Source organism: Leptopilina heterotoma, unplaced genomic scaffold (genome assembly GCF_015476425.1).
Source record: "Leptopilina heterotoma isolate Lh14 unplaced genomic scaffold, ASM1547642v1 Lhet_191, whole genome shotgun sequence".
Classification (NCBI taxonomy): Eukaryota; Metazoa; Arthropoda; class Insecta; order Hymenoptera; family Figitidae; genus Leptopilina; species Leptopilina heterotoma.
The window spans coordinates 1,339,385-1,363,748 of record NW_025110910.1 but is presented as its reverse complement, the minus strand read 5'-3'; the positions used below and the strand labels follow the sequence as shown (position 1 = coordinate 1,363,748).

The following is a 24,364-nucleotide window of genomic DNA, read 5'->3' as shown; positions in this document are numbered from 1 at the left end:
CAAAATATATTCATTCCTTTTTTGAATAAAAAATTTTAATAAATAATCAAAGAGTAGAAAAAAAAATATTTTTTTAATAAATAATTTTAGTAAATAACAAAAAGTAGAAAAATAAACTATTTTTAAATAAATAATAGTAATAAATAACGAAAAGTAATAAAAATAATTATTTTTTAGATAAATAATATTAATAAGTAACAAAAAGTAGAAAAAAATATTTTTTAATAAACAATTTTAGTAAATTACAAAATGTATTAACAACATCTAAATAAATAATATTAATAAATAACCAACAGTAGTAAAAAAAATAATTTTAGTAAATAAAAAAAAAGTAGAAAAATAGACTATTTTTAAATAAATAATAGTAACAAATAACGAAAAGTAGTAAAAAGAATTATTTTTCAAATAAATAATTTTAGTATATAACAAAAAGTAAAAAAATAAATTGTTTTTAAATAAATAATATCAATAAATAACAAAAAGTAGTAAAAAGAATTATTTTTTAAATAAATATAATATAATGAATAACAAAAATAGAAAAAAATATTTTTAATATATAATTGAAAAATTTTTAATCAAATAAACAGTTTAACAATTAAGCATTAAATAAATAATTTAAAAATTCTTTTAAAGTAAATAATAAGCAGTTACACATAAAAAAAACCTAAGCTCAAAATAATCATCGTACGATACTCAATTTTTTTGAACAACAACGCTGAACCTAGTTGGGGGCGCCACGATCAACAACATTATAACATTAGTGCTTAATTTGCTACTCGACGAAAATTAGTCCACATTTCTTCTATTATCTATTTAGAAAGCAAATAAAATAAAATATTTTAAAAGCGTGGATTGATTTGTTTGCTAATCTTTTTTCATCAAATATAACAGGAGTTATTGACATTACAAAAATCAAAGAACTTTTATATCTTTAAAATTTTTAATTTTATTATCATAACAATTTATTTACTTCAAATTCAAAAAATTTTCCTATCTCTTACTTATTTTATTTACGAGAAATCTTGAACTTATAGGACAAAAAAAATTGCATTTATTGTTAACAGTGTTATGAATTTATTAATGACTTATGGTATAAATTTAAAATAATCATATAAGCAATTTAACAAATTAAATTATTCATTATAATTTTTTTTTGACCTATTTCTACAAGTGTTATGCAATAGTAATTAATAATACTGTCAATCACGGTATGTGTGGTTCAATTACCAATTTTATTTCAGTTTCTCTCTGTTATTTCGTAAGATTTAATGATTTGTAAAATCTGAAATATATTCTTTTGTAGGCAAACATTTGGAGCACTTAACTTTTAGAAAATCAAATTAGAATAATAAATCATGTATTTAATTACATTCGGGTATATGGAATAAATTTTAAAAAATCACAAAAAATTTGAAAATATAATAGAAAAAAAACCGCTACAAAGTTAATGCTGAAATTTTTGTATTAATTTCATAAACACTTTGCTTTATATAGAAAATTTTGGTTTTATGAATTCTATATAAAATGCATTATTGACATACATTATTATAATTAAAAACAAAAAAACCCGAAAACCCACTTTTCAAAATAGAAATTATTTAAAATGTAAATAAATTTTGATTAATTTATCCGAAAAATGTTCAATAAGGGGGTAAAAAAATGAGTCTCAATAAGCGAAAAATGGGTCTTAAAATTAAGCAATAAACATAATTTTAATTATATTTAATTTTTAATTTTTGACTTTTGCCCGAACGGTCAATGTCGACAATGCCCAAATCCGGACATTGCCTAAAATATAAAATTAAAATTATTTTCACATTTTTATTTAGAATTTAAAGTAAGTAAAAATTTTAAATATGTAAATGTAGTATTTAAAAAAATCGTTAAACTCATTAATAATTTATATACCAATATTTTCCTATAATTTCGCCTAAATGGTAATTTTTCTCATTAATAAAATATCTATGTTATCTCGTATATTAAAAATACAATAATAAAAAAATCAAGGTTTTTAAATTTTAAAAAGTAAACATTTTAATATTTAGCAGAAACTATCTTATTAATGGTTATTGCTCATTGTTTCACACGCACCTGTGCAAAGTTTATGTCGGATCATTGAATATATATAAGAGAAGAAATCACAATTGTTTTCAATTTTTCATATACTTCAGTCAGTGTAGAAAAATAAAAGTTTAAAAGTTTCAATGTTTTTACAAATCTACGAAAGTATCAGTCGCATTTTAATTTGAATGGACAAAAAATAAATTAAGAGGTAAATTTTTTATCAATAATAAAATAATTAATTAGAATAATAAAAAATTAGAAACACTCTTCCGTTCAAAGTAAAATTATTTCTAAATACTGTATTTTATGATGCAGAACACTTTTTTCATTTTTAAATCAGTCAAAATTACGAAAAAATATTTTTATTTAAGATTAGAGCAATACCACGTTAACTATAATCTAAAAAAAACTTATATTTTAAGGAACATTGTTTATTCAAATTGATATAACTTCTAGAAAAATTAAGAGCATTTTTTCTGTACTTTTCAATTACTAAACAAGATTTCCAAAAAAAATTATTTCACCCCTCTTTTCTCAAAAATATATTATGATAAATTTTTCCTATTTTCTAGGTAGCTATTAAAAATCGACAACGATTTTTTGATAACGAATACTACGAATTATTACAGCGAACACTCGAATTCTTAAAGCAAAATGAACACAACTACTCTCTTCATTGATCCAGTTCAGACTGTGCAGTTCCTCACATTAGTTACTTATATGAATAAATTAAGTGACTTGTTTTACGCCGAAGAGTTGATAAAAGAGGAAGATAAGAACCAACAGTTTACGATCATAAACACTTTTTACGATTATCTAAATAAATCGAACAACGAAACGGAGCTGAAGGAACAAATTGTTCGAAAGTTGCTAGAAGGAAGTGATCTCTACGGAGGACAGGACAATGAGACACTTGACATGGAATACGTCAATCGAACCTTTGACTACATAGTAAGTAACACAGTTTTCTCGCAGAATGGCAACATTTATGGGTTTTTGGCAGAAATTGTAAGTACTTCGAAAAGTTTGAAGTTGTCTGTTTTTAGACAAACTGCATTCGAACGGCTCTCTTGCTTAAGAAATATAAACGATGATGGAAACGTTTCGAATCTGACACAATTGACGATTGGCAAGATTGCTGAAAACTTTCTTTGGCCACTGCTGCCTAATGCGACTCATGACATGGAGGTTGTTAGTGTCAAGTATCTTTACGCTCTAGCCGGACACAAATTATCCCAATTGGCTCAGATGAATATGTCTGAGGTTTCCTTTCAGAAGTACGTAACTCTGGCGATGGCTATGGAAGCTTCGGCAATTGGGGACGAACTTCCGAAATCCGTTTTACAAATTTTCGCTCTTCCAGCACTACTCTACTATGCTCACAAAGAAACGTCGAAAATAAGCCAGCAGCCTATGAAACAATTGATCAAAGACGAAGACTTTTGGTCCAATGCTTTCTTCACTTTGTTCTCTTTCTTGAATACAACATTCGAGACTATTCGACAAGAAGCACTTGCTTCTAATTCCCTCTACCAATTTCATCTCAAAATGTCGAAATTCAAAAATCGAACCGTAGTTGCCAGGGAAACGTTACACAAAGAATGCAGCTACCTCAATGACACTTACCTTGAATCCCTAATCGAAGACTACAAAACCTATTCATCAAGTACTCGATGCCATAAACTTGCCAAATTGCTTCCAAATCTGGAACAAATCTACGAATCCCAATTCTCTTCCATCAAGGAAAAATATCGTCTAATGGAACTAGACTTCATTCGATCAGCTTTTGACGATCTTCCCCTTCTAAAAACTTTGATAAATTCTACAGGCACAATTGTTTATAAAGCTTCACCTAAACCAAATGATATGTACTGTTATCTATGTCCACCAACAATGCCAACATTTAATCCAAATATAATTTTGTTCGGAGTCAAAGGCGAAAATCAAACTGTATTTTTCGCCTTGGAGCAGAATGAGAATAACGTTACTCTGATTCTCCACAGAGGGGAAAAGATCGAATTCAATACGAGAATTGGATTGGAAAAAAATGTCGAAGTTGAAGTTCCACTCGTTAGAACGCGTATAAAACAACCTGAGGAGAGTTTTGATTTCTTCGTGGAGAAAATAGCGGAAATGAAAGCAGAGGAATTTAGAAAACAGCTTTTCGGTTATGGATACGATACAACTAGTATGGAGAAGTTTTTCGAAATTTTAAAAGCGTTTATACCTTTCTATCATTGTATACAGTATGCAAGAGCTGGGGAGCAAGGAATGGCGACTTTGACCTGCATCGGAGATGTTGTCGGCTTGATACCTTTCGTCGGGGTTTTTAACATTGGCTTCAAGATGAGTACCATGACAATTAATCGATTTTTGTTGACTGCCGAACTATCGCTACGAAGTTACACTTTGCGACAAGCGATTCTGACGACAATGACCGTTGGTCTACGGAACACTGCACTCGAACTTAGTGGGATTTTCTCAAAAGTAATTTTTACCAAACAGATGTTTAAAGCTGTGTCCGTTGGGGTCATTCGTACCCTCGATCCTGGTTTTGAACTGGTTGGTAAATTGACCACTCGTGGCAGTGTTTTGATAGGAAAAGTCATCAGCAGTGCGTTTAAGCGACTTTCGAAAACCTTTCCAACTTTGAACTTCAAGTATGCGAAATTTGAAAACCTTTGGCTGCACCTAACGGGCCAAGGTGCTAAATCTGCGGATGTAAAAGTTGTCACCGTACCAGGAATAGAAAGTAAGGAAATAGGACGTGAAGTATTCAGATCCATCTACCCTGGGGGAAAGGAACCATTCGGACCAAAGTACATCCAATTATCCAACGGACATGCAGAGCTAAGACAGATGATTGGTTTTGAGAACCAAATCCCCGTCGTCATATCAAGAGTGTCAAAGCGCGGAAGGATATTCTACAGGAGAATTGATTTAAAAACCGAAAAACCATTCGGTCTGGAACTGAAGATAAACAAAAATACTCAACTCGAAAATATACGACAACCTTTTCGACAACACATATACAAAATTAAAACTGAGGGTTTGGGTGGTAAGGGAGCACTTTACATTAAAAAAATTCGCTGTATTGACGAAGCTGTACAAGTTGTCGTGGATGCAAGAATAGGAATCGGAACTCGTTTGATTCGGAAAAAAATGAAGCACTACGTATTATCGACCGATACTCCAACTACTCTGGACGATCTCATGGATGTTGAAATTATAAATTTCAATCAGAATTTTGATCAGAATAACGAGTTTCATAATCTGTTAGGAATGTACAGATCAAATCCAATAGATGATGTAGACCTAAACAATTATTTGCCAGTACCAACCTATGCAGCATTCGCCCTCGATTGGGTTAAAACAGGAACTATTAACCCAATATACAAACAATATTACGTTGAGGACGTAGACGAACTGGAAAATCTAATGTTTGGAAAAGAAGTAACCGCTATTAATGGAAAGAGAGTAAAAGACCCTTCCGCTAAAATCGTTGGTCTCTACGGACAACACTACATCGATAATTTGAACCTTGATCTCAATGATATCGTAAATGAATATTTTTCTCGCTCCCTGTGGAAGCATGTGAATCTTGAAGACTTCTTCGCACTTAGGAATTGGAAACTCAGAGAATATGTAAGATTAACGGACGATTCAATTGTTACAGATCTTCTACATAAATCTCTATTGAGATTAGCTGTAAGACAATCGACTCAAGAATCTTTACCAAAAGTTTTATACCATATAGAAATGAGAGATCGTGTACCAATAGAGAGTCATTCTTCGCAAATAGTGGAAAAATTTATAACTTCGAATAGTTACATCGCATCTTCAACTGAGGAAGTACAAATGTTTAAAATCTTTTCTGATGTAATCAAAAAATTACCAGCGAGTGATTTGAAACAAATTTTTGTCTACAAATCATTCATAGATTCATCGTATTTAACTGTTGATTTGAAAGAGGTATTGCCAGTGGGAAATCCGATTACTGTCATTCTTCCTGAAACGAGATTTCAAGTTAAACATGTGGAAGAGAAAATAATTGAAGGTTTTAATGTTTTGTATTTTGAAGTTGTTAATGTACCTATTGCGAGAGAAATAGTCATTTCTCGATTGATGAATGAAATCTTGAAATTAGATACAAAATACAGTTTTGAATAGCAAATTTTATGATGTTGTAATTAATAGGTTATACATAAAATTGTTGTACATATAATTGACAATACTCAATTAATATTCCAGTATGTCTTGTGTTATAGTATGAGAAAAGTGGATGAGTCAATCGAACATAAAACAATTGGGTTTCAAATTCGACAGTGTATTTATTTCTTACTCTATTAACAATTAAATATTATTACTAATACCCTGTGAATGTAAACTTTATTTAAAAATAAACTTTATTATTAAACTAAAAATCATCATCATTACGTTTTCCAAAATCCGAACATTGTTAATTTTTATAAAGTGAATAAAATATTTTTAAAAAGTGGTATTCAAATAAGTTGCAACGCTTTCGACATTTTTATTTGAATTTGGTATTAAAACAAAAACATCACATCTTATTTTAGTGCTTCACAATTTTTTTAAAATGCTTTTGCAGTAATTATTTAACATAATGTAATTTTTTTTGGATTTCATACCACGTGTGCTCCTTTCACATTAATTCAATTCTAATACAGTTGTTTGACAAATTTTTTGTACAGTTTCAAGGTTTTAAAGATCACAAATAAGTAAACAGTTAAATATGTGGTATGTAGTTGCTATCTTAAGACTAATATTCATTATTGTTTTAAACATCTGTGTAAAGGTGATGACATGAATATAAAATATACAGAATAACTTCCAATTCTTTTCTAATATGTTTAAGTACTACTTTTAGTTGAGAATTTCTATAAAGCAAACGTCAATTATAAAAAAGTTTTGAATGTTTTATATTGGATTTTAAAAGAAACCAACATAGTGACTTAGAGGAACTTAGACGAAGAACAAAGGTATCATTAGTAACATTTTAATTTAATGCACTTCATTGTAAAGAATAGAAACATACATTTAAAAGTTCATTTGTTATTTTAAAGAAATCTTAGTCGAGTGGACCAATCTACTAAAAAAAATCTTAATAAAATCTTTTATTAAAAATAATAACTTCTACTGAACTATGTAAATTTATATAATTTCCAGAAAGCTGTTTTTAAAAATCATTTCCTCGGATATAAATGGATTATACGATTTTTATCATAATTTATAAACTAATATTCGAAACGTGATGAATGCAGCAATTTTTGATCCTGTACAAACTGTGCAATTCCTCACGTTAGTTACTTATATGAATAAGTTAAGTGACTTGTTTTACGCCGAAGAGTTGATAAAAGAGGAAAATAAGAACCAACAGTTTACGATCGTAAACACCTTTTACGATTATCTAAATAAATCGAACAACGAAACGGAGCTGAAGGAACAAATTGTTCGAAAGTTGCTAGAAGGAAGTGATCTCTACGGAGGACAGGACAATGAGACACTTGACATGGAATACGTCAATCGAACCTTTGACTACATAGTAAGTAACGCTGTTTTCTCGCAGAATGGCAACATTTATGGGTTTTTGGCAGAAATTGTAAGTACTTCGAAAAGTTTGAAGTTGTCTGTTTTTAGACAAACTGCATTCGAACGGCTCTCTTATTTACGAAACATAAACGATGATGGAGACGTTTCGAATTTGACTCAACTGGCTACTGTCAAAATTGCTGAAGACCTACTTTGGCCACTGCTGCCTAATGCGACTCATGACATGGAGGTTGTTAGTGTCAAGTATCTTTACGCTCTAGCCGGACACAAATTATCCCAATTGGCTCAGATGAATATGTCTGAGGTTTCCTTTCAGAAGTACGTAACTTTGGCGATGGCTATGGAAGCTTCGGCAATTGGGGACGAACTTCCGAAATCCGTTTTAGAAATTTTCGCTCTTCCAGCATTACTCTACTATGCTCACAAAGAAACGGCGAAAATAAGCCAACAGCCTATGAAACAATTGATAAAAGACGAAGACTTGTGGTCCGATGCGTTTTTCACTTTGTTCTCTTTCTTGAATACAACATTCGAGACTATTCGACAAGAAGCACTTGCTACTAATTCCCTCTACCAGTTTCATCTCGAAATGTCCAAATTCAAAAATCGAACAGACGTTGCTAGGGACGTATTACACAAGGAGTGCAGCTACCTCAATGACACTTACCTAGAATCCCTAATCGAAGACTACAAAACCTATTCATCAAGTTCTCGTTGCCATAGACTTGCAAAATTACTCCCAAATCTGGAACTAGTTTACGAAGCACAATTCCATTCCATCAAGGAAAAATATCGTCTAATGGAACTGGACCTACTTCGATCAACATTCGATCAATTTCCTCAGATACGAGACCTGATAAATTCATCAAAAGCTCTTGTTCATCGAGGTCATCCAAAAATGGAAATTTATTGTCTAGATTGCATTCAAATTCCACCATCTCACAAACCAAATGTACATATTTTTGGAATTCAGCACGACGATCAATTAGAATTTTTCGCTTTGGAACAAAATGAAAACAACATCACTTTGCTACTTGAGAAGGATGGTAAAAGTGAATTTAATAGACGAGTTGGATTCCCTGAAGATACTAACCTTGAAATTTCTTTCTTGGCAAAACGCTCTAAAAACCCCGAGGAAAATTTCGATTATTTTGTAGAAAAGTTTGCTGAATCAAGAGCAGAGGAATTTAAAAAGCAGCTGTTTAGTTATGGATACGATACAACTAGTATGGAAAAGTTTTTCGAAATTTTAAAAGCGTTTATTCCTTTCTTTCATTGTATACATTATGCAAGAGCTGGTGAACGAGGTTTAGCAGCTTTGAGTTGCATTGGGGATGTTGTAGCTTTAATACCATTAGTCGGAGTTTTTAACGTTGGCTTCAAGATCAGTAGTGTGACAATTAATCGCTTTCTTGTTACTGCCGAACTCTCGCTAAGAACTTACGCTTTCCGACAAGCATTTCTCTGGACAATGACTACTGGTTTACGTAAAATCGCCACTGGTCTCAGTGCCACGTTTTCAAAAGTCGTTTTCACCAAACAAATGTTTAGAACAGTGTCCCTTGGGGTAATTCGAACCCTGGATCCTGGATTTGAACTGGTTGGTAAATTGACCCGTAGCGGTAGTGCTTTGATAGGTAGAGTCATGAGCCATGCCTTTAAGAGACTTTCGAAAAGTTTTCCAACTTTGAACTTCAAGTCTTTAAAATTAGGAAATATTTTCCTGCACCTAACAGGACAGGGTGCTAAATCTACAGATATAAAAATTGTTACCGTACCAGGAATGGAAGGACGGGAAGTATTTAGATTCATCTACCCTGGTGGTAAGGAACCGTATGGCCCAAAGTACATCCAATTGTCTAAAGGTTACGCAGAGCTAAGACAGATGATTGGTTTTGAGAATCAAATCCCCGTCGTCATATCAAGAGTGTCAAAGCGCGGAAGGATATTCTACAGGAGAATTGATTTAAAAACCGAAAAACAATTTGGTCTGGAACTAAAGATAAACAAGTATGATAAACTAGAAAATGCAAAGCAACCATTCCGACAGCACGTATACAAAATTAAAACGCAGGGTTTAGGTGGTTTGGGAGCTCTTAATGCTCAAAGATTGGTAAGTATTCAAGAAGCCAGCGAATTGGTAGTAAAAGCTAATATGGGTACTACGAGTCGTGGTGTTGTGCATAAATTGAAGCATTATATTTTGTCAACCGATAGACCAACGACAATGGATGATCTTATGAATATTGAATATCCGATCTTTAATAAATTAAAAAAAGACGAATTTCATGATGTTTTGGAAAAATACACATCGACTCCGGCCGATGAAACAGCTTTAACAAAGTATTTATCAACTCCAACCTATACCATGCTTGCGTTAGATTGGGTTCGGAATGGACGAATTAGTCAGATTTATAACGCATATTACGTAGAGGATATAAAAACAATGGAATACCTTCTGTTTAGCAATAAAAGACTACCTGCTTCAAGGATGAAAACAACAAATATATTCAGAAATACGATTATAGATCTCTACGGACCCAAGTATGTAAACGAATTGAAGGAACTTATTGAGGATGCTGTAAAAAATTACTTTCTGGAAATGCCAACCAAAACCTACGATTTTCAAGACTTCTATGCAATTTTTGCTTGGAGACGCAGGAAATACACATTTCCTACAGATTCAATCGAGAGAAACCACTTGCAGGAATCATTATACAGATTGGCAGTGAGGGAATCCACAGATAAATTTTTAAATAAAGTTCTGTACCATTTCGAGATAAAAGACCGCTTACCGATGGACACGGATCTTTCACGAATGGTTGGAGGAATCATAACTACTAAAAGTTTCGTCCTAACTGTAGGTGATGAATCACACTTATTTGAAAGTTTTTTTGATATTTCTCAAAAATTAACTGAAAATAATAGGCAACAAATTTTTCTCTATAAAACAAATATAGATACGTCTTGTTTAACAGTTGACTTATATGGCATAATGTCAATGCACAATCCACTTACTGTCATTCTTCCTGATATTGAATTTAAAATTAAAAATATCGAGACGAAAATATTTGCCGGTTATAATCTAATGTTTTTTGAATTAATTAACTTACCTACTGAAAGGGAACTAATGATTGCTCGATGTATGGACGAAATCAACTCACTAGGTCTGAAAAAATTCTCTTCATAGAAAACAAATCTCTTCATGCTTGAAAAGGTATTAAATAATATTTTTATAAGTGCTGACTCTCTATTATGTGAACTAATGTATAAAATAATGGTAATAAAATTAATTCCAATTATGTACCCAATTTAACTTTGATAATTTTAACCGCAAGTTTTGTTCCATACAACATTCGAGAAAAGGTTCATAAAAATTAACAATTGCAATACTTTCATATTTATTTAATATTTCCTTACTTTAACACTTTTCATTATTTTCACCAACAATTCTTCCTTCGTAATCGGATAATTGTGTATTTTTATAAGTATAATATCCCTTACTTTAATAACTTCATCGACCTTAAAAAATAAGTTGGGAATAATAATAATACTTTTGTCGACAGCTGGAATGAAACGATTTAAAAATACGGACAAATATGGCGAGTCGACATCAATTTCATATTTTACAAGAACTTGACTAGAACCTGGAGACAGCGTAGAACCCAAATTATCAAGAAAGTCTTCATCACTAGATGCTCTTAGAAATGAATCAGTTACCAGAGGATTGTTTCTCCATGCTAAAATATTATCATTAATTTCGTCAATATATGACAATTCCATAGAATATAATTTCCTCGGGAAATCGAGAAGTTCTTCGTCAGTTTGTCTCACGGCTACTTTGTATAGGGCGTCATTCATAAAATTGTTAATGGTGTTCGAAAGTTCGGGGGTAAAACCCTTTTGCTCGTAAACTATGAGTGAAAAGTAATCTACGAAGTTAACTAGGTCGCGAACGTTATATTGATTGTAGTTATGGAGAATTGTTGATAGGTCCGATGTCACCATTTGTTGGTAATTCTCTCCGAATGCAGAAATTAGTCTCGAGTTAGCGGTCCCTAGGCTTGACGTTGTTATAACGTCGAGTACCGGCATATTTCTCCATCTTGACAATTTGAGCGAATGTTGAATATGGTATTTCTTGTATACATCGTGGATTTTTCTGGTTCTGATCCAGTCGAGTGCAAAGTCTTGATAGGTTGGGGTGATTAGATAATTATTCAAGTTTGGATCAATAGTCAATGGTTCGTTTCCTAAATGATTTTGTATCGTATACGGATTTACGTCTTCTATCTCCATTGCTAAATTCGGATCCAGCATTATGTCGTTTAAACTTTTTTGGATTGGGTGTTCAACTGCTAGGACGTAATGACTCATAGTTGAAAATAGACTTTGACGACTCGCTGTAGGATCCGCTCTAGACATCATGTTAACAGCCTCCACAATGGCGATTCTCCTCTCTAGTATCACTCTTCCCCTGCCGCTTAAACCTTCTCTGACAATCGTTGCAATATGCTCTCGAAATGGAGCCTTCACTGGTTGGAGGACATTCTTTCGATTTAGTTTTAGTTCCAGACCGTACGTTTCCCCTGTTTTCAGATCAATCTTTCTGTAGTAAACCTTACCGGACTTGGTTCTAGTCACGACTACTGGCTTTTCGACCTCGAAGCCGATCACTCGTCTTAGTTCCGCTTTGCCATTTGGTAGCCGGACGAATTTTGGTCCAACCGATCCCTCTCCATACGTGTACCTAAACACCTCGTAACCTTCCATTTGTCCTATAGTAACAGGCACCATTTCCGATTGTTCGGTTCTTCGCATCAACTTTTCGCAAATGATCCTAAACTTCGGAGAATCGAGACTTGTGAGGGCAAACTTCCTTGCTGCTGTAGTCCAAGTTTTCTGAAATAATTTCCCTAGCAATTGTGCTACCTTCCAGTGCAATCGTCCCAGGAGACCCAGGAGTTCAAAGCCGGGATCCACTGCTCGAAGGAAGCTGATTGAAAGAGCTTTGAACATTTCTTTGGTTGTAATCACACTTCTGGCCATTGTGGCCAAACCTGATGAAGCTCCTACCTTCAGAGAAAGATATAAAGATTGTCTGGCTGCTAAGGTCCTTATCGAGACTCCAGCTGCTTTGATTACTTGACTTAGAGCCATCTCGCCAAATCTACCGCCAAGTTTTATTAATTGACCTCCGAACGGAATCCAATTGAGAACATCCCCAATGCAAGAAAACGTAGCACCTACATTGTTCCCCTCTTTGGAGAATCTAATACAATTGTAGAATGGTACCAATGCTAACAAAAATTCAACCAACTTTTCTGTTTTCGTCATATCGTAACCTTCCGAAGTTAATCTTGTTTTTAATTCTCTGGCCTTCATTCTAGACAGACGATCGAGAAACACTTCGAATGTTTCTGTGCCTCGTTTCAAAATTGTAGCCACTGGGGATATTTCAATTTCCGCACCTTTTCGCAATCCTACTTTGTTTAAAAACTCCTCTGGTTTACTTCTATTATAGTACAAGATTTCTATACTTTTTTCATTCATGACTAAAGCATAATGGAATTTCTGACCAGATTCTCTTAGTCCAAATAGATAGACATTTGATTTTAGACGCTGTTGATAAGGGGCACAATAACCCGGGAAGCAATTAATCGGAATTGGAACAACCTGACTTTCATAAACGGTACATTTTGTCGAATTTATCACCCCCACTAGTTTGGATTCATAAAACACTTGTTCGAGCAACTCGTACATGAAAATCCGATATTTATCCTGAATTTCATCTATTTGGGTTTTGAAGAGTTCATCAATGTTGGGTAACGATATAGTCTCGTTATTCGGACACTTACTACTCGAAGCGAAGAGTTTGTAACTACTAATCGCGGATTCGTACTCACTGTCATTTAGTGGGGGGCATTTATCCAGTAAAACACCTTTTGCGAGAATGGTACGATTTTTGTACTTTGACATACTGGTGTTAAATTTATAGAAAGAGCTACTTTCATACTCTTTCTGCTTAATTGCCAAAAATGTTTCATTGAGGTACCAGAATAAATTCTCCATAACCTCTGTCAAAAATGTTTCGTTCTTCATCCTCTCTACCAGAATTTCTTTCGTAAATTTCTCTCTTTTGCTGGCATCGAACAAAAGAGCCGGAAGAGTAAAAACTGTCAAAGCAGATCGAGTGGTTAGGTTTTCGGAAACCTCAGAAACTGTTAACTCGAGTGATTGAGCTATGAGAACATAATCATGAAATGTCAAATTCGTGGTGTTTATTAATTGTTCCGATTGGGATAAAATTAAACCAGCTTGAGCATAAATATAATCAATGTCCGTTATATTCATGTCTACTTCCGGAAATAAGGGTAAAATAAAATTATCCCTAATTCCGACTGATGAGAGCAAACTAAGTTTGGTAACACTTCCATCTGGATTTATATACTTGAGTTCCTTTAGATCATTAAAAATTTCTTCCTTCAGAAAAGTGTATATCAAATTATTTGATGAATTGACGATTTTTGTCAAGTATCCATAAATGTTTCCATAATCAGAAAACACAATGTTGCTGATAATAAATTGAAAAGTTGCATTCACGTATTCCATGTCAAGTGTTTCGTTCTGATTTCCACCGTACAGATCGGATCCCTCAAGGAGTTTTTGCACAAGAAGTCTTTTTGTCTCCATTTGATCTCTTGAACTATTCAGGAGTTCAAAGTATCCGTTAATGATGCCAAACGGTTGGCATCGTTCATTTGATTCTAATAAATTTTGATCGTAAAACAATGTGGTTAGTATACTTATATAATTAACTAAGGGCAGAAATTGAAATGTTTGTGCAGAGTGTATGGAAAAGCTAGTGGTTTCGTTCATTTTCTCTCTTGAATTTTTGAAAATAACTATGATATTTGTTTTATCTGAAAGAACAAGATAATATAATTTAGCTCTTATTTTTCAAAAATTGGTTAAAATTTCCAAAGTTAGGAATTAGAAAATAGTTAATAAATCACTAACTGGAAAAAAAGACTTACCTTAGTTTTGCAAAGTTCAGGAACAACTTTGAATTTTCAAAAGCTTTTAATTTCTTAAACATTAATTTCAATTAATCCTATCGGTATATATATTGAAACATTGAGAGTGTAAATAGATTGTTTTATATTAGTTTTTGTATAGACAAATTTAAACAGATGTTAAAATTATTCTTTTCAAATATATTATTCAAAGAAAACTATAGATTCATGATTTAATTGACATGTAGATTTGTGTCTGCTTTTCTATTTAAGATTTCGTCATAAAGTACCTAATGATATGTCAATGACAACGTCATCGAAATTTAAGATTTCAATCTGAAAAAAAACATCCTCGTTGTGAATTTGTTTAAATTTTGATGATTCCAGAAATCGAAACTTTAAATTGCAGGTCAATTATTTGATTTGATTAAATGTCCTTTTTTTATTTGAAATTCTGAATAATTACGAAAAATTCAAAATTTCCATTCCATTAAAAATGATAATAAAGAAATAATTTAAATGATCGCTTTTCTTATATTTTTTATCTTATAATACAAGTGTTATACATATAATGGAAAATTTAAATCTATTATGATAGTTAATTTTTTTTGAAAAGTTTAAGTATGATGAATGCTAAAATTAAGGCCACTAATTAAAAATTATTATTAAGTTTATATTTAATTATTATTTTATATACGTCGAGCACGTGACCTGTTATTAGAACATTTAAATTATATTAAATTGATTTAAAGGTAAAATAGGTGTCGATTGTTGAATTTTCTCTAGAAAAAAAAATTTTTTTTTAAATTATTAGACTTGGCGGTAATGAATAATTTTTTAATAACTTCAATAATTTTTTACGGATTGTCATTTATATTAATTAATTTTAGTGACAAATTCTTAAATTCCAAACTGGCGGAGCTAATATGGCGGCTTATTTTCAACTATATAAATGTATCTAATTAAATTTTAGTTATATAATTAAAGATTTAATTTTAGTTACTAAAAATTTTAGTTAATTAAAGTTTTAATTTTAGTTACTAAAATTTTTTTTATTAAAAATCAAAGTATAATATGAATTGTTAATTCGAAATTTGCATATATAATTTCCATCAATTTGACTCATGTGCATAAATCTTCTTCTTTTGAATATTTTTTACAATTATAAAAATTTACACTTGATATTTAATGCAAGTATTTAAGTTGAAAATTATTATTTCAATAATTTAATAATATAATTTTCAGTAAAATTAATGTATTTTTTAACAAAATTAAAGAATAATTTTAATAAACAGACAGTTTTTGAATTTAAGATTCAGTGGGAAATTAATAATTAGTAAAATTTTTGACTAATTTAAATTAAAGGACGGTTTTTCACTAATTTAGATTTAGAGAGATTAAAAATAGAAAAATATACTATACTCTCAAAAATTATACAAGTTAAAATAATGACATTTAAAAAAAAATTGTAACTTTTAAAATAAAACTGACTTTTTGCTTTTAAATTAGTAAATAGTAAATAGTTTTACTAATAAATAGTAATTTCTACTAATTTATTAGTAAAGTTTACTAATTCAAAAGCAAAAAGTCAGACACTAATTCAAATTAGTAAACATTTTTATGCTATATTCAGTTCCTTATTTGTTATAAAATAAATAATATTGACCGTATTTTTCATTAATAAAAATTAGTTTACCTACAATAATTATAAGTAACTATTTTTATATTTTAGAGTATTAAACTAATTCTACAAGTTAAATTATAGTTTTTGATGCCAAACAATTTTGTTTAATTAGTTTTCGTTCTTATTTAATTTTGGAAAACTTAAATTTTTTAAAATATTAAAAATAATGTTTTGCTAATTTTCAATTTGTTTTACTTCCTACTTTAAAATTTATAATAATATTTATCATTAAAATTAAAAAGTAAGCTTAATTTTTATTTTTGCAGATGTTAAAGTGCAATTTGAGGAATATTCACGATCCATAAAAATCGATAAATTTTTGCATTTCTTTTTTTAAGCATAATTAGCGAGGGAAGATCGCTTCACCTGATCACTTGAAAAAGTAGTTCAAGCAACTAAGGGACGACCTGTTCCTCTTCAAAAATAGGTTCGCTTTAATTCATAGCATAGCTAAGCGTCACCAAAGCTTTATATTTTCCTTACTCATTAGTTTAAGGCACGAGGTTTTCATTCAATGCTCGGTGCTTTATACCCCCGGTGATCCATGTCACCTGCGAGAAATAAACCTACGCATGCTCGAATTTCTTTGGTAGACATCTACAATTTTTTTTCGAACTATTGGAATTTGCGCGGGCAATTCAAATATTAATTTTCGCGATATTTAGTCAATTCGAAATATATTCTTTTCCTATTCTTAAAAAATTCTTTTTCTATTCTAAAGAAATTTGGAAATAATTTCTAATTTATTCTAAATAAATTTAACAACTTTAAAATAGAAATAAAATAAAGAAATAATAAAATAAGAAATGCAGAAAATAGAAATAAGTAAAACTAAAGTAGATAATTATTGAATTCGACCATAAATTATAATTAATGTACTAGTAATTATAAATAATAATAATAATTAAAAGTAGTAATTAAAATAAATTAAAATTATTTATTCAATTTCTTTTGAAATTTACATTGAATCCATATTCTGTACATTGTTAGTTGCTTCCCACGATTCACCTGTAATCTCCTATCGATCAGATTCTGTTTCTCCTCAAATCCACAAGTTGTAAATAATTCCCTTATTTCCTCTGTGAAATAAAATAATAAATATTATAATAAAATATAAATGTGACGTACTTCTAAGAAAGAAACTTAAGTAGTTTTGAAAAATAATTTCGAAACAATTTACCTTGGGTGAAAAAATAAACCCGCGTACCATCACCTCTGGCGTAAAAATTGTCCGAAAGGCAACGACCTTTTTTAAATCTCAATTGTGCCATATCGTATCTTCCATAATCTCGAAACAAAACCAATCCTCCAGGTTTCAAATAACGATGGATTTGTTTTATCACATGATGCATTCTAGGGTAATAAAAATTTCTTTTTAAAAACGTGAGAATTAATAAAATGTTCTTAAAAAATTCGTAGATACGAACTTTAAAAATTTTTATTTTTAATAAATAAAGTAAGAAAATTATAAATCAATTCGCAATTAAATTAATTAATTTAATTAACTATTGTTATTAATTTCGCATAGAAATAATCTAACGATTTTTGCTAATTAGTAGGAAAATAAACTTACTTATCTGGATGTATCGCAGAGAGTACAAATATTAAAATAACAATATCCAAACTCTCTTCTTCGAATGGTGGTGACCAATTTTCTTGAGTTGCATCAAGAACAAAAGCTTTACACCTGAAAATAAAACAACCGTCATTGATGTGCTATTATTTAATTATAATTTGTAAAATATTAAATATTTTTATAATTTTGTTAATTTTTATAATTTTTCTACAATTAAAAAAAAAACTAAAAAATATTTCAATCCTCTCGAAATTATATCCTTAAAAATATACTTGATTATTAATTTTTAATGTTTGCAGAAGAAATATTTCATTTAATTGAAACTTTATTTACCTCGAAGAATCAAATTCGGAATTTTGCTGTAGAATTTCAATAGCATTACTGGAAAAATCACAACCATAGATAAATAAATTAGGATCCTTATTGTACAAAAGTAGAGGAAAAATAGTATTTCCAACACCGCAGCCGATTTCAAAAATTCTTTTTCCCTCGCCTGTTAATTCATTCTGACTGATTGTGTTATCAGGTAAAATTCTTTGAATCCTGTCTTCATTTTTCTCCGTTCCAGGTGCAAGTTCAGCAAATTCAGTAAAGAGCCAATGTCTGTCTTTGAAAAATCTACAACAGTTTTTTTAATATTAATTTTTTAAATAAGTTTTTTAATAATTTTTTAAAATAATTTAACAAGAAAATAAATTACCTATTTTGGTGTATCTCGTAAAATTTGTCCCAATATTTGTCGGCTTCATTTTCATATTTTAATGTCAAATCGGAAGAAGCAGTTACTGAAGAATTTTCAGCAACTTTTTGTCGAGCAGCCTCTTCCTGTTCTTCATTCCAAGTCACATTGTCCCTTGAAATTATAAAGTTCATATTGAATTATTATTAATTTCATTATTTATTTATTTTCTTTCTAACTAATTCAATAACTTCAAATATTTAATTCTTTTTTGGAAATCTTTTCTAGTAAAAGATAATTTGTTTTATATCTTTTTATTTTTTTTTAAGGGCATGTGGAACCCCAACCAACTTCAATTGATACATGTATTAATATTCCCACCGGTTTCCTTAAAAAATATAAAATGAAGGTAAATGTTTATTTAAAACGTAAGCGCATGGATCTTTAGTCCAATTCATATAAAAAACTTTAAAATATTACTTTTCATTAAATAAAAAGTTTTTGATATAAAAAGAAGACAATTTTATGTAATTATAGCAAATGAAGTTTGAGCCCCTGTATATTGACAACCATATATTGTTGTCAAATCGATTATTGAACCTACTAGAAATATAATTCAAACAGTTATCAATGGTGTACTGAAATTTTTATATTTTACAAGTAGGAACAGTTGAGAAACTTTGCTGCAAAATATCAAGAAGTTATTTTAACAATTTTTAAAATTTTTAACACAAACATTTATAAAATATTTTTAAAGGTTAGAAGTTAGAGAGAGAAAAATATACTTACCAGGCATTGTGTTCAAAAACATTATCTTCATTAGAAAGAATTCTATTTCCGAATTGAGGTCTCTTATTATCTAAGTTTTCACATTTATTGTCACTTTTCACTAATTCTGTCATTTTTTTAAAGTCACAATCCTTTTCAACCTCGTGGCTACCTGCAGAACCGACGTTCGTGAAGTTGGCTACGAAATCAAAAATTGGTTTGGAATATTTATCGTTAAATTTAAATATTAATTTATCGTTTTGTAATTTTCTTCAATCATAAAGCATATCGTTTAGAATAAATAATAATTATACATTAATCTTATTTATTATATATTATTTACATTCTGGATTTTAATTATCTGAATAGTCATTTTTTTTCCTATGTTGGCAGTACTTTGTTGCCGAAATGCTTACGCATCTCAGCTGATCATAATAATTCATATTGTGAAGCAGTGTACTGCAGTATACATTGTCTGAGGTAAGTCCTTTGTTTGTTCATGTTTATCTTTTTATTTTTCTATTTTAAATGAAAACTTTCTAATATTTTTGATAACAAGTAGAAAACACGTTATTTACAAAAAAAGGTGAAGAAAATACGGATTTTTAAAAATGATTTTCTTTTGCTGAAAACGCTGAAAACAATACAATTTCAATTATTAACCTTTCATTCTAAGGTGAAAATTATGAATGTCTAAAATAAATTTAAATACTTAGGTATCTATTAGGTGGAACTAAAAATACATAAATTTTTAAAAATTTTCTTTCTGCCCCCTCTTAGAATTGTAAAAAGAAGACGCATATTTTTTCGTTTTAAAATTAAAATTAAGACTTCAGGACTTGGGCAGCATGATAAAACATTAAGATGATCATGCCGACCGAGTCCTGAAGTATCATATATAAAATTGCTAAAAATGATTATTTTTTAATGCGCAAACAATATTTTCAAAAACTTTTAAATTATAAGATCCTTAATTATTTAAAAAAACTATTCAGTACTTTTTACATGGCACAACTTATTAAAAATGGGATATACAAAATTTTTACATAAAATTTAAAGAGTTCATAAGTAATAATCTCATAGTTTAAATATTTCTGAAAAAATATGTTTTATTTAATAAAAAAAATGAGAAATTCCGTTATGAATCTAAATAAATAAACAAGTAGTAATTTAAAAATTTTTAAATCTTCATTTAATGTTTTAAATTTGTTAGTTTTTAATTTCTTTAAATTTTATGTTCGAAATAAAATATGTTAATGTATTTTAGAGAATTTAAATATGTAAATTGAATTGGAGCTCTTTGTGATGTGAGAACAAAGAGATAAGCCTAATATTCATAGGTCGATCGTCTTATCGAGTGTTGTTTATAAATAAAATTGATGATATACTTATGTATACTATTGCAAGTCTGACTAAACACAACTCTGCATTCCTTCATATTTCAGTCCTGCAGTCGAGATGTTCGCACTGCTTATTCAACTCGCTTTTCTCTTTTGTGGTAAGCTTCTTTATTAACTTTTCATCCAAATTATTTTTTTAATAGTTTTCTTAAATTAAAATTTTTAAAAATAATTCACTAATTCTTTTTTAGGCGTTTCCTACGCTGCAAATGTAAGAGCTCCAACATTTAGCAATGCCTACGCAGCAAAAGGAACTCTCTACATTCCTTATGCTGAAATCCAAGAACCATTTTACGCTTGGTTCGATGGAAACACCGGATCCAGCAGAATCGATTATTATGGAGGTAAAAATTGTCACCTTTTTGAATAATCGAATTTTCGAAAAGAAACTGTTAAAATCTTTAACAGAATTTTTTTAAATTTTCAAAAAATCAAGTATTTATGAATCATTTTTTAAAGGTATGGTCAAGACATTTCAATTGAGCTCTGAAGGAAGTTATGGATCGAGTATAAAAGTCGCTCCAGTAACAACGGAAACGAGTACCAATGATGAAATGTGTCTTCAAGTTAATGGCACAAGAGATATGAAAATTCAGCCTCAAACAATTATTCCCGACACTACTGGAATGGAGGTAAAAATACCTTCATTTTCAATATTTAATATCCAAAAATTGAAATTCTTGAACATTATTAAAACTTTTAGTCACGTTAATTTTTCCTAATTATAAATAATGAACTTAAGTTTTAAAAATGTTCAAGAATTTTAATTTTTTGATCAAATATTTCAAATATTAATAGAATCTTTAATGTATTTAAATATTTAAAACTACAAGATTGACTAAAACGAAGAATTTTCAACTTTAATTTGGAAATTTTTATTCCAATTTCTAATAAAATATTTATTCTTTTAGTGTATTGGTCAAGAAATTGTGAATGGCTTCAATTGTGAAAAATGGCGTTTGGTCACCAAAATAGGAGATAAAACTAATAAATACACTTTATGGATTCGTTACAAGGTAATTTATAAAATTTATTTCCTTACTTAGTTTGTATTACTTCTTTTAATTATAGTAATTTTATTGATAAAACTAATTATAGATGAGTGATGAAAATTGTCAATTCTCCAAATTAAGATGCCAAAATAAATATAAACATTTGTATCGTTCATGATTCATAGCCCTACAGGTATATTAAAATAAAAATAGCTAATTACACTTTTTCTCACAAAATTTAATTTAGAATGCTAAAAAGTCTTCAATTGGCAAGGAAGCAATTCCAGTGAGGTATGAAATGAAAGGCTTCAATTCCCTCTTGGGTTCTCATTACGATCATTATTATTTGGAATACGAATGGTACTCATACGAAAAACCAAATGCTGATGTCTTCAAAGTAACAGAAAGTAAGTACTTTATTCAATGTAATAAATATTCAAATTTTCAATATATACGATTGGTTCTAATTTACTTTTTCTACTTTAAGATACAACATGCGTGGGTTTCCCTGGACCCGGAGACAAACATATTTACACTTTCAATCCAATGAGGGAATTCATTCACGATTATGATAATCATATGGAAACTGCTTTTGGTCAATATAAAAAAACACATAATCGAAAATACAAAAATGTTACCGAACATCATAGAGCCAAGGAAAATTTCCGACAAAATTTGAGATTCATTCACTCGGTTAATCGTGCAAATTTGGGCTTTCAATTGGATGTTAACCATTTGGCTGATAAATCCGATCTTGAAATGAAAGCATTGAGAGGAAAGCAATACTCGGGATATGGTGACAATGGTGGTTCACTATTTCTCTACGATGTCGAAAAAGAAATCAAAAGTGTTCCAGCAAATCTTGATTGGCGACTAGCAGGCGCTGTGACTCCCGTGAAAGGTATTTTGTTTAAAAAAATTCTACTTTTCAAGTTCACCTTCTTTAATCGAATTGTTTTCTTCTAATATTCAGATCAATCTGTCTGTGGTTCTTGTTGGAGTTTTGGAACAACTGGAGCTGTTGAAGGAGCTTACTTTATGAAATATCATAAACTCCTTCGCCTCTCTCAACAGGTTTGTTTTTGTCACTTTCTTTTTAATTGGACAGGTTTTTTTATTCTTTTTATTTGAACAATAGATGATTTTAGACCATAACGTTTACATGAGTAGTCAGAGAGTTTTTGAACAAAATAAATAAGAGTATTCTATTCTTGTAGGCACTGATCGATTGCTCCTGGGGTTTCGGAAATAATGGTTGTGACGGTGGCGAAGATTTCCGGTCTTACAAATGGATTGTAAAACATGGATTGCCTACTGAAGAGGATTACGGCGGATACTTAGGCCAAGTAAATAATTTTTATGCACAAAAAATTGTTTTTTGTATAAAATTATTTGATATCGTTTTCTACCTTTAGGATGGATATTGTCACGCGAATAACGTTTCCGCATCTGTGAGAATGAGCGGATTTGTTAACGTTAGTCCAGGAAGTGTTGATGCAATGAAAGTTGCACTTTTCAAAAATGGACCAGTTTCGGTTGCTATTGATGCTTCACACAAAACTTTCTCCTTCTATTCAAACGGCGTCTATTACGATCCACAGTGTGGTAAGAATATTTAACAAAATATACTAATTTAAAGAAATTTCTTATATTTTTACTTTTCTTTTATTTATAATTTAATTTTTATTAATTTAATTAATTCTTATTAAAGATTCAGAAAATAAATTTATTGTTCTTGCAGGAAATACGGAAAATGAATTGGACCACGCAGTTTTGGCAGTTGGTTATGGAACAATGAACGGTCAGGATTATTGGCTTGTGAAAAATTCCTGGTCCAATTATTGGGGTAACGACGGTTACATTTTAATGGCTCAAAAGAACAATAATTGTGGAGTCTTGACTGCTCCAACTTACGCAGTTGTCGCGTAAATTAAACCTTGAATCTATAATTATAATATAAGGAATCTTTTTTCTTTCTTTTCATTTAAAATATTATTTTCATTTTAAAAAAAGCTCTCTAGTATTGAACAAATGTTACAGAAACATTGAACGAATTACGAACAAACTGTAAGTTATGACTATTCAATTTTAGAATTTAAGATTGTTACTTCGGGAAATAAAATATGCCTTATTTTCTATAAGAAATAAATATTGAGGCGCTTAATGTTTAGCGCAATGTGATATTTAAATAAAGAGGGTTTCTTCTAATTATTTGATTATTTTCTTAATATTCTTCTCTCTCTCTCTCTCTCATCCACGTTCTATCCTCATCTATTCTTATCACACTTCCTTTCAATCTCCCTTTTAGCCTCATCACATCCATTTTCTCTTCCTCACTAGCCAACTCCACCAACCATAACTTTGGTACACCATTCTCGTCCATTCCTATCGCTTGTACCGATTTAACACTTACATTGACTCCCATTCTCAACTTTATATCAAAATGTTTATAATTTATCAAATTGGATATTATTATAGACTAAATTGCAGTATTAAATTTTTATTCATGACTTATTTCATTGGTAAAAAGTTCTGTTTTAAAAACTCATTAGATTATATTTAACACTTACCTGTTGGATTTTGCGTTCTGGCAAAACGACTTCGTGGAAATCGG

General features: G+C 30.2%; 4 protein-coding genes and 1 non-coding gene across 5 annotated transcripts; 2 read left to right on the top strand and 3 right to left on the bottom strand.

Moving 5' to 3' along the window:
- Positions 1-2,009: 2,009 nt before the first annotated feature.
- Positions 2,010-6,488, top strand: LOC122500915. The gene is made up of 2 exons (XM_043610077.1): positions 2,010-2,272; positions 2,637-6,488. The coding sequence occupies exon 2, from the start codon at positions 2,719-2,721 to the stop codon at positions 6,232-6,234; it is 3,516 nt and encodes a 1,171-aa protein (XP_043466012.1). The 5' UTR covers positions 2,010-2,272; positions 2,637-2,718; the 3' UTR covers positions 6,235-6,488.
- Positions 6,489-11,019: 4,531 nt separating this feature from the next.
- On the bottom strand, positions 11,020-14,753 carry LOC122500911. The gene is made up of 2 exons (XM_043610072.1): positions 14,673-14,753; positions 11,020-14,558 (listed from the first exon to the last, which is right to left on the bottom strand). The coding sequence occupies exon 2, from the start codon at positions 14,512-14,514 to the stop codon at positions 11,041-11,043; it is 3,474 nt and encodes a 1,157-aa protein (XP_043466007.1). The 5' UTR covers positions 14,515-14,558; positions 14,673-14,753; the 3' UTR covers positions 11,020-11,040.
- A 1,931-nt stretch (positions 14,754-16,684) lies between these two features.
- On the bottom strand, positions 16,685-16,835 carry LOC122500948. Its single transcript, XR_006301523.1, has one exon. It is a non-coding gene; the product is annotated as a U12 minor spliceosomal RNA (small nuclear RNA).
- Positions 16,836-17,252: 417 nt separating this feature from the next.
- On the bottom strand, positions 17,253-19,513 carry LOC122500892 (tRNA N(3)-methylcytidine methyltransferase METTL2). Its single transcript, XM_043610037.1, has 6 exons — positions 19,380-19,513; positions 18,612-18,764; positions 18,245-18,529; positions 17,909-18,022; positions 17,516-17,688; positions 17,253-17,414 (listed from the first exon to the last, which is right to left on the bottom strand). Exons 1-6 carry the CDS (start codon positions 19,490-19,492, stop codon positions 17,269-17,271), a joined length of 984 nt encoding a protein of 327 aa, XP_043465972.1. The 5' UTR covers positions 19,493-19,513; the 3' UTR covers positions 17,253-17,268.
- Positions 19,514-19,538: 25 nt separating this feature from the next.
- LOC122500891 (digestive cysteine proteinase 1) lies at positions 19,539-23,958 on the top strand. Its single transcript, XM_043610036.1, has 12 exons — positions 19,539-19,575; positions 19,752-19,838; positions 20,804-20,856; positions 20,950-21,102; positions 21,218-21,390; positions 21,670-21,774; positions 21,998-22,157; positions 22,238-22,651; positions 22,724-22,824; positions 22,968-23,096; positions 23,166-23,355; positions 23,492-23,958. The coding sequence occupies exons 3-12, from the start codon at positions 20,817-20,819 to the stop codon at positions 23,677-23,679; spliced, it is 1,653 nt and encodes a 550-aa protein (XP_043465971.1). The 5' UTR covers positions 19,539-19,575; positions 19,752-19,838; positions 20,804-20,816; the 3' UTR covers positions 23,680-23,958.
- The last annotated feature ends 406 nt before the right edge of the window (positions 23,959-24,364 follow it).

Coding starts and splice junctions, on each gene's coding strand:
- LOC122500915 (XM_043610077.1), top strand. CDS start 2,719: ATGAACACAACTACTCTCTTCATTGATCCAGTTCAGACTGTGCAGTTC.
- LOC122500911 (XM_043610072.1), bottom strand. CDS start 14,514: ATGAACGAAACCACTAGCTTTTCCATACACTCTGCACAAACATTTCAA.
- LOC122500892 (XM_043610037.1), bottom strand. CDS start 19,492: ATGACAGAATTAGTGAAAAGTGACAATAAATGTGAAAACTTAGATAAT. Junction 18,530..18,611: donor TACGAGATACACCAAAATAG/GTAATTTATTTT, acceptor AAACTGTTGTAG/ATTTTTCAAAGACAGACATT. Junction 17,415..17,515: donor GGTTTATTTTTTCACCCAAG/GTAAATTGTTTC, acceptor TTTATTTCACAG/AGGAAATAAGGGAATTATTT.
- LOC122500891 (XM_043610036.1), top strand. CDS start 20,817: ATGTTCGCACTGCTTATTCAACTCGCTTTTCTCTTTTGTG. Junction 22,825..22,967: donor TCCTTCGCCTCTCTCAACAG/GTTTGTTTTTGT, acceptor CTATTCTTGTAG/GCACTGATCGATTGCTCCTG. Junction 23,097..23,165: donor ACGGCGGATACTTAGGCCAA/GTAAATAATTTT, acceptor TTCTACCTTTAG/GATGGATATTGTCACGCGAA.